Source organism: Artemia sp. Qi Xiang Cuo, chromosome 3 (assembly GCF_049724085.1).
Source record: "Artemia sp. Qi Xiang Cuo chromosome 3, ASM4972408v1, whole genome shotgun sequence".
Lineage (NCBI taxonomy): Eukaryota > Metazoa > Arthropoda > Branchiopoda > Anostraca > Artemiidae > Artemia > Artemia sp. Qi Xiang Cuo.
Window position 1 is genome coordinate 50,192,463 of NC_142796.1, and position 9,113 is coordinate 50,201,575.

Below are 9,113 nucleotides of genomic sequence, written 5' to 3' on the forward strand. Positions count from 1 at the left end.
GTACCCTTTTCAATCGTCGAAAGTGATTGGAGGGCAACTCGCCCCCCCCCCAACGTCCCATAATTCCCCCAAACACATCCAATCAAAATTTTAAGATAGCCATTTTGTTCAGCGTAGTTAATTTCCAAATAGAAAATATATTTTTGAGGAGGACACTCTCCTACAACCCTCAGGGCAAGGGTTTTAAGTTATGCCCTGGGGGCATATAAGGTTTTTATAGAAGTCGTTGTCGTAGAAACTTCAAAACAGCCTCATTCGATTGGAAATTCAAAGGGCTAGTGCCCTTTTTAATAGTTAAAAGTGATTGGAGGGCAACTAGCCCCCCCACGCCCATCATTCCTCCAAACACATCCAATCAAAAATTTGAGATAGCCATTTTGATCAGCATAGGCTAGTTGATTTCCAGATAGACAACCCTCGGGACAAGGGGTTTAAGTTATGCCCTGGTGGCCCATGAAATTGCTGTAGGAAGCGGTGTTGTAGAAACTTCAAAAAAGGCTCAGTAGATTGGAACTTAAGAGGGCCTGGGCCCTTTATAATAGTCGACAGTTATTTAAGGGCAACTAGCCCCCCGTGCCCATCATTCCCCCAAACACATCCAATCAAAATTTTAAGATAGCCATTTTGTTCAGCGTAGTTGATTTCCAGATATAAAATATAATTTTTAGGAGGACACTCCCCCACAGCCTTTAGGGCAAGGGTTTTAAGTTTTACTTTGGGGGCATTTAAGGTTTTATTACAGAAAGCGTTGTTACGGAAACCTCGATCCAGGCGCATTAGATTGGACATTCAAAGTGCTATTGCCCTTTTTTTTAGTTAACAGTTATTGGAGGGCAAATAGCACCCCCCGTGCCCATCTTTCCCCCAAACACATCCAATCAAAATTTTAAGATAGCCATTTTGTTCAGCATAGATCATTTCCAGATAGAAAATATGTTTTGAGGAGGACACTTCCCCACAACCCTCAGGGCAAGGGTTTTAAGCCCTGGGGGCATATAAGGTTTTTATAACAGGCTTCCAATAAAAATTTTTAGATAGCCATTTTGTTCAGCGTAGTTGATTTCCAGATCGATAATATGTTTTTAGGAGGATTCTCCCCCACAGCCCTCAGGGCAAGGGGTTTAAGTTATGCCCTGGGGGCATATAAAGTTTTTATAGAAGGCGCTGTCGCAGAAACTTCAAAAAACGGCTCATTCGATTTGAAATTCAAAGGGCTAATGTCCTTTTTAATAGTCGAAAGTGATTAGTGATATTTTTGTTGTTGTTGTTGTTTAGACCAGGGCACTTCGTAACGAAGTAGTTGTCGTGAGAATTTCGAAAGGGGCTCATTCGATTGAAAATAAAAAGGGCTGATGCCCTTTTTAATAGTCGAAAGTGATTGGAGGGCAACTAATTCCCCTTTCACACCCACCCTCCCACGCCCACCCTCCCAATTTTCCATTAAGTTTAAAAACTAAATGTTGCCTTAAGATTAAATCAAAATGCACTGTGATAATGCTAATTCCCAATAATGCATCTTAGCAGTATCCCAAGAACGACTGAGTGTATTATGTTCAAACTTTTGGGGCTAGTTCTGCTCTTAAAATTTAACCCAATCAAAATAGAATAAATGTATCTAAGCTATCAAAGGAAGTACATATTTTTTTGCGGATGGTATTAATTTGTCCGTTTCAGGTCAACTAGAGTGAGGTATGAAACTAAATTAAACAGTGCTATTTGTGTCCAGATTTTTAAAAGGATGTATGTTGTTAAAAAATTGCTGAAATTTCTTCTCCAGCATACAAATAGCAGGCCAAACTATAAAGTTTTAAGAAATGAAAAGATTTATAGTATTATTTTTTTTCCCCTGAAAAGACTATGTCAATATAAAACGAACAGAAATTAATTAAAAAAAACTTTTTCCACAAAATAAGTTTTTCAAAGAAAAGAAAAGAACTCCATTAAACAAAAAATGAGCAAAAATAAAATCCAATAATCTACAAAGCGTGAAACCATCACAAATCAGCATCGATAAATAAATGAAACCCAAAACGAACAGAAATTACAATAAATAACCGAGTCAAACTCAAAACGAGCAGAAATTAACATAAGTTGGGCGCAAAACCCCTATGCCTTCCCAAGGCCAGAACAAAAATTTCACTTTAATGAAAAAATACAAAAGAAATTGCATTGTCATTTTAATATAAATTTACTGATATTTATTAATCAAAATGTTAATATTATTTTATTTATTAAAGTTATAAAATTAAAAACATTAAATTTTTGAAATTTTTTTTGAAAAGGATGGAAAACAGATTAAATTCCTCACTATATAAATTGACAAAATTGAAAGTGAAAAACAGATGGATAAACTAAATAAAAAAAAGAAAATGTACAACAAAACAACAAAATTTTGCTAGTATTGGTTCTGATGTTACTCGTGGTCTTGGCTCGACTTCAGCTCATTCATATAAAGAATACCTTCGTCAATCAGAGGATCTAAGTATGTTTTTGACCCCAGTTAGTCTTGTTAAATTCCAAAAAAACTTAGTAGATTTAAATAGAGGTAATTCATTAAGTTTGGATAGACTTTCAACTAATCTTTTGAAACACCTTGCATCTGTAATTCATACACCTCTTGTTTATATCTTTAATTTGTGTTTATCTTCTGGGGTATTCCCTACTAAATGGAAAATTTCCCGAGTTATTCCACGGTATAAAAAAGGTGATAAAATTAATGTTGAGAATTACCAACCTATTGCAATACTTTCTTCATTTTCAAAGATTTTGGAAAAGTTATTTCACAAAAGAATATTGTCTTATTTAGATACAAAAAATCTTTTAACCAAAAGCCAGTTTGGGTTTAGACCAGGTCGTTCTACTGAACAAGCAGTTGCAGCCCTTTTGCTTAAAACTAATGACTCACTTAATAAAGATAATTATGTATCATGTATTTTCTACGATATAAAAAAAAGCATTTGATACTCTAAATCATTCCATTTTGTTTGAAACATTGAATAACTCTGGAATTCATGGAAAGACATTGGATTTAATAAAGTCATCTACGTAATCGCGGATTCCAGGTAGACCTACGAGGCCATCTGTCTCAGCCTAACTCCCTGGATAATATTGGAGTGCCCCAGGGGTCTATACTTGGACTGTTACTATTTTTGATATATATAAATGATCTCCCTAATTGTATCAAACAGTTCGTGGTAACGAACTGTAAGTAAGGAGCGACCCGGCTCAATGGTAACCGAAACTCTAGAAAACGGGTTTTTGATACCAATAGATATATCAAAAGAATCAGATTTCAATGCTGATTTCAAATATATAACTTTCATCAAGTTTAGAGCTACCCATCAAAAGTTACGCGCCTGAGAAAATTTGGCTGATTTTCAAAAAAAGGGGGAAAGACCCCTAAAAGTTATAGAACCTTAATGAAAATCACACCATCATATTCAGCGTATCAGAGAACCCTACTGTAGAGGTTTCAAGCTCCTATCTACAAAAATGTGGATTTTTGCATTTTTTGCCAGAAGAAAGATAACGGATGCGTGTTTATTTGTTTGTTTGTTTGTTGTTTTTTTTTGTTTTTTTTTCCCCAGGGGTGATCATATCAACACAGTAGTCCTAGAATATTGTGGGAAGGCTCATAGCAACGGAAATTAAAATTTCTAGTGCTCTTTTTAAGTGACCAAAAAAAATTGAGGGCAACTAGGCCCCCTCCCACGCTCATTTTTTCCCCAAAGTCATCTGATCAAAAATTTGAGATAGCCATTTTGTTCAGCATGGTCGAAAATATGATAAAAATGTCTTTTAGGATGACTTGATCCCCCAAAGTCCCCAGGGGGAGGGCTGAAAGTTATGAACTTTACTCAATGTTAACATATAGTATTGGTTATTGGGAAGTATACAGACTTTTTCAGCGGAGTTTTTTTCTGGTAGGTGGGGGAAGGAGAGGGTCGGGGGTTATATGGAAGGATCTTTCCATGAAGGAAGTTTTCATGGGGGAAGGGACATTGCTATGAAGGGAGCGCCGGATTTCCCAGCATTATTAAAGAAAAAGATCAGGAATTAAATAAAAAAAAAAACAAGTTTTTCAACTGATCAACTGACTGTGACTAAGAGGTCATTTTTAAAGAACTGGAAAAAAAAATTCGAACTATAGTTTAAAGAGCAGGGTATTGACTAGGGGGCGAACCCCCTAATATACGTGTTAAAAATTTATGAATATAGAAGTTCGTTACGTAAGTTAATTCTAAGTTACGTATATTTATTACTAATAAAAACGTTCGTAAATAAAATTAAACAAGTTTCGAGAAAGCCATTTAACCAAATAATATGAAATTTTGTTTTAATTATTCATGTACGGTGAGCCAAAATCAAAACCTGCATTAATTCAAAAACGTTCAAAAATTAAATAAAAAAAACAAGTTTTTTAAACTGAAAGTAAGGAGCGACATTAAAACTTAAAACGAACAGAAATTATTCCGTATATGAAAGGGGCTGTCCCCTCCTCAACGCCTCGCTCTTTACGCTAAAGTTTGACTCTGTCTCACAACTTTATTTTTTAAAACAATAAAAAACTTTAGCGTAAAGAGCGAGGCGTTGAGGAGGGGACAGCCCCTTTCATATACGGAATAATTTCTGTTCGTTTTAAGTTTTAATGTCGCTCCTTACTTTCAGTTTAAAAAACTTGTTTTTTTTATTTATGTCCTATAAGGATAGCCTAGCACTTATGTATGCAGATGATATAGTGGTATCTGTTGAAGCTAAAACCCCTTCATTATTGATCAAGAACATGGGGTCTTAAATGAATTCAGTTATCCAGTGGTTTTCTTGTAATCGTCTAGTTCTCAATTTGTCTAAGACAGAATGTTTCCGTAGTCATTCTGACCATCTCCGTATAAAATTAGCCCAAAATTTAGGATGTTTACATCGGTTAAAGTATGTTTTCCCTTTTTCAATTATTCAAATTCTTTATTATTCTTTAATAGAATCATACCTAAGATATTGTCCCATTATTTACCTATATACATTTCCTAATCATTTTAAACACCTCCAGACATTGCAAAATAAAGCCGTAAGAATCCTTGGTACTTTCTTTCATCATCCTGCATGACTTCAAAATCTTTCTGAAACAAAAACTTTATTTTTATTTCTTCATATCTTAAACCTTAATCAAATTAGGGAATTGCAATTATTGCTCTGGCATTATGATATTCAGTCTCCGCCGAGTTATTTTTATGAATCACAAATTCTTGTTACCCCTATTTGCTCACTCGCTTCTTCGTCGGCTCCTTTTTGAGCGAATCCCTTTGATTAATTGTGAAAGAGATAAATTTTCAATAAGATACCAAATCCCTTCTATAGCAAATAGGCTAAAATTAAATAGTAAATTTAAAAATCTTAATAGCCAATCACTTTTGAAGACTAGATTAGTAGAATATATTATTAACCTTTGATGACAGGGTGATTCTTCTTGATAATTTGTTTCTTAGCATTATTTTTAGATTTTGCCGTGCTGGAGTAGCCTGCGTTGTTTTTCCTCTATATGTTATGGTTTTTATTGGTTTATCTTCTTTATCTTTATTTTTGATTTGCCTGAACTCATTGTAATAATTATTAGCCTTCCATTCGAGTTTAGCTACCTGTTGGCTTTATATATGGCTTTTGTATTTAATTATTTGTGTTGTTTATATTTGTATGAAATACAATTTATCTATCTATCTATCTATTGTATTTCCATGTTCAATGGGCTAGACAGGACATAATCCAAAGTCAGAAAGTCAAGTCTAAGCCCATTAGAGGGACTGAGGCAAAATTGCAATGATTATTATATTTAAAAAGAGCACTAAACAATATGTTTCTTATTCCTTATCTTATACCCCCCTCCTAAATTGTTTTGTCACTTTAAAGGCTTAGATGGAATTTGCAATTAAATGGAACAGGTATATTTGAAAAGAGCCTTAAAAAGGTAAAGTTTAGTATTGGACAAAATCAGGTAAAATAAAATATTAAAACATGCCCTTATATTCTCTTTTCAAAGTTCTTTTAAAATTACAATCACTGCTTTCAAAGTTGTATCCTAGATTCCCTCAATAGGGCAAGATATAGCCATAGGCTATATGCAAAAGTTTCTTTTTTTTTTTTCTGGTGGATTTGCTTTTATTTGTGTGGTTATTTTACATCAACAGTTGGTTTATAATTCAGAATAATGGCAATTTGATTATTTTTTTTTTTTTTTTTTTTTTTTGCAAACCTATGGTCCTCTATATCTAGTCCTACTACCAGGGAAAGGATGAGGGAGTCTAGGAAGCAATTTCAACATTGATGGATGAATTATATTTGGAAAGACCAATGAATAAGTAATCCTTTTCTATTGAATTTCTGTCCTATAAGTAATTTAAAACAATTGAAAGGCAAATCAAGTGGCCTGCTCATCCTTTAAAGTCAGTGATAAATTCACTGAATTCAGTGATGGGCTTTTGAACACTGATTCTGAATATGCCAATTGAAACCCTCATAAATATGCCCCTCCCCTAATGGGGCAAGATACAGACCAATGGTATCAACCATACTTCACTTATTTTTTGGTTTGCATTATCTTCTGTGCTTATTTTTCATGAACAGGTGGATAATAATGCTGAAAACCCAATTTTTAAATATCAAGTATCTGGTAGTATCCAGTCTCATACAACAACTACCTGCTCCCATTAAAGGAGGGGGGAGGTGATAGAAGTAATTGCATTGTGCATGGAAGGAGCATTGGATAGGGAGTGTGGTATTGCTTCCTTTTCTTGTTGAATTTCTGTCCAATAAATAATCTTAACGATTAAAAGGCAAATAAACTGATTTGATCATCTTTTAAAAAACAAATGATAAATTTAGTGATGTTTAAGACAACTTTATCAGCTACAAAATGATCACGTATGCATCTTGAAAAACCTTTTAACATTGATTCCAAATATATTAATTCACGCCTTTGAAAATGCACCCTGCCCCTCTCTATTGAGACTGAATATAATCCCAGGCTAGTTTTTATGCTCATTTCCCATTACAGTTAGCGTATAGTGCCAAATAGAGCAAAAAGAAAAAAGTTTTATACACAAACAAGGGACCTTATTTTCACAAACATTCCCAATTATTACAAAGTACTCTGCTCTCTTGGTTTGTTGCAGAACTCTGACCATATCACACTTCTTTGGAAGGCCAAGGTTGGCCTTCCAGCACCAAGTAAAGTAAAAATTGCCACTTGACCTATGACTAAAGAGGCAATTCGTTCCTTTGGACAGCGGATTGGGACGTTTGACTTTGATGAGATTTGCTCTTTGACAGATATTGATCAGAAAGTTGATACTTTCAACTGTTTGCTGTTATGTAAATATCATGAACATTTCCCTGAGAAAAAAAAACTGTTGGTGACACTGACAAACCTTGTGTAACACCAGATCTCAAGATGCTTATCTTAACTTGCTGCCAGTTACATTGCAGTGGAGATACTGTTCAAGCAAACAAACTTCGTAAGCGCATTGTTAAACTGTTATGAGCAGTGCAGAAACAGTACGTTCATGACAAAGTCTTGCCTCTCCTTCAAGGTGAGCCCTGCAAGTGGCACTCTGAAGTCAAGCATCTTACTGGTAAAAAAACCACCAGTGATATTAAGATACAGAAAGATGACAGAATGCTGATAAAATCAGCTGAAGTGAATGCCTTTTTCACTTCAATCTCTACTACTCATCCGTCTTTCACCAAAGCCAAAGCCCTCATTACTGACGTCTCTGAAGATACAATTGTTGAGGTATCCAAGTTCATGGTGTATAAAGAACTTCAAAAGTTGAAAAGCAACTGTGCTTCTTATCAAGGAGAATTGCCAGTCCAACTTTTAAGAGAATATTCTATGTTTCTAGCAAAACCACTCTCATCAGTAATCAATCAGTTGTTCAAGGAGCACAAATTCCCAAGTGCTTGGAAAAAAGCCTACGTGGTTGTCTTACCCAAAGTCAAAGACCCAAAATCCTGTGATCAGCTTTGTCCGATTTCTGTTATGCCTAATATGGCTAAAGTGACCAAATCCTTTATTTATAGAGAGCTCCTAGCCCAAGTTCAGCCAGCCCTTGATCCATTTCAGTACAGCTGCTTGAAAGGGAGTAGTATGAAGCATTATCTAGTACGTCTCTACCACTTGATTACCGAGTGGTTGGACAAAGGCAGTAGCCTTGTTGACCTGCTTTTAGTCGATTATTGTAAGACATTTGACTTGATCCGTCATTATACAGCAGCAAATAACCTCAAAAAGATGGGCGCTAGGAAGCATATTTTGCACTTAGTTGTTGACTTTCTGTGTAACCACTACAAGTGTGTCTATGCCCTCTTCCCAAGTGACTTAAACTCTGAGTGGGCTGAACTGACCTGTGGCATGCCGCAAGGCACTAAGCAGGCAGCCCTTTGTTTTTAGTGGTAATTAACTACATTATCCTCAAGTTTGAAGACAGATTCAAATACATGGACAATATTTCCCTACTTCTGAAATATCTTGCTGAAAAGTCAGAAGCATATCTCCCCAATTCAGCAGTGAGATCAGTATATCCTTTCTCGAGCAGTGTAACATTAATGATCTCCAGCTTATTGTGAATAAAACAAAAAGTCACGAGGTTTAATCCGCTTAATTGTGACCTCTCATGCCCAGATCCAGCCCAGCCCAGAGTGTGCACATCGCCGGTTTGGTGAAAAAAGGTAGTTGTGCACTACAGTTGCTAATTACCCTGCACTGACTGGGTTTCTCACAAAGTCAGCTGAAGACGGTTTATGTCACATATGTGTGCCCTATCCAAGAATATGCATGCCCTGTGTGGGGCCCTCAGGCTCATAACATTGAACACCTAAGTGAAGATCTGGAGGTCATTCAAAAACAGGCAGTGAAAGTGATACTAGACCTGAAATACAACTCTTATGAGGCTACCCTTAGTACCTTATGGCTGCCAACATTGCATGATAGGCACTTGCAGTTGATGTGCGATTTTGGGCAGTCCCTTCTTTTGTCCCAGAAACACTGTTTGTTGCTTCCCCCATTTGTGCCTATCACCGCCAACACCCGCCATAAAACTAACTAGTGCTGCCAAAGTGTCATA

General features: G+C 35.8%; 2 protein-coding genes across 2 annotated transcripts in view; one reads left to right on the forward strand and one right to left on the reverse strand.

Annotated features, from left to right (window-relative positions):
• The window catches only part of LOC148954227 (cytochrome P450 CYP12A2-like), a 65,679-nt gene extending 58,064 nt beyond the window's left edge, over nt 1–7,615 (reverse strand). The window contains exon 1 of the mRNA XM_089086202.1: nt 7,550–7,615. Within this exon, the coding sequence (XP_088942328.1) occupies nt 7,550–7,615 (66 nt within the window). The remainder of the gene's footprint in view (nt 1–7,549) is intronic.
• Nucleotides 7,616–7,666: 51 nt separating this feature from the next.
• LOC148954228 (uncharacterized) lies at nt 7,667–8,440 on the forward strand. The gene has a single exon (XM_089086203.1). It carries the CDS (start codon nt 7,667–7,669, stop codon nt 8,438–8,440), a length of 774 nt encoding a protein of 257 aa, XP_088942329.1.
• The last annotated feature ends 673 nt before the right edge of the window (nt 8,441–9,113 follow it).

Bases quoted from the DNA above. Each gene is read 5' to 3' on its own strand.
- LOC148954228 (XM_089086203.1), top strand. From the start codon at position 7,667: ATGCTGATAAAATCAGCTGAAGTGAATGCCTTTTTCACTTCAATCTCT.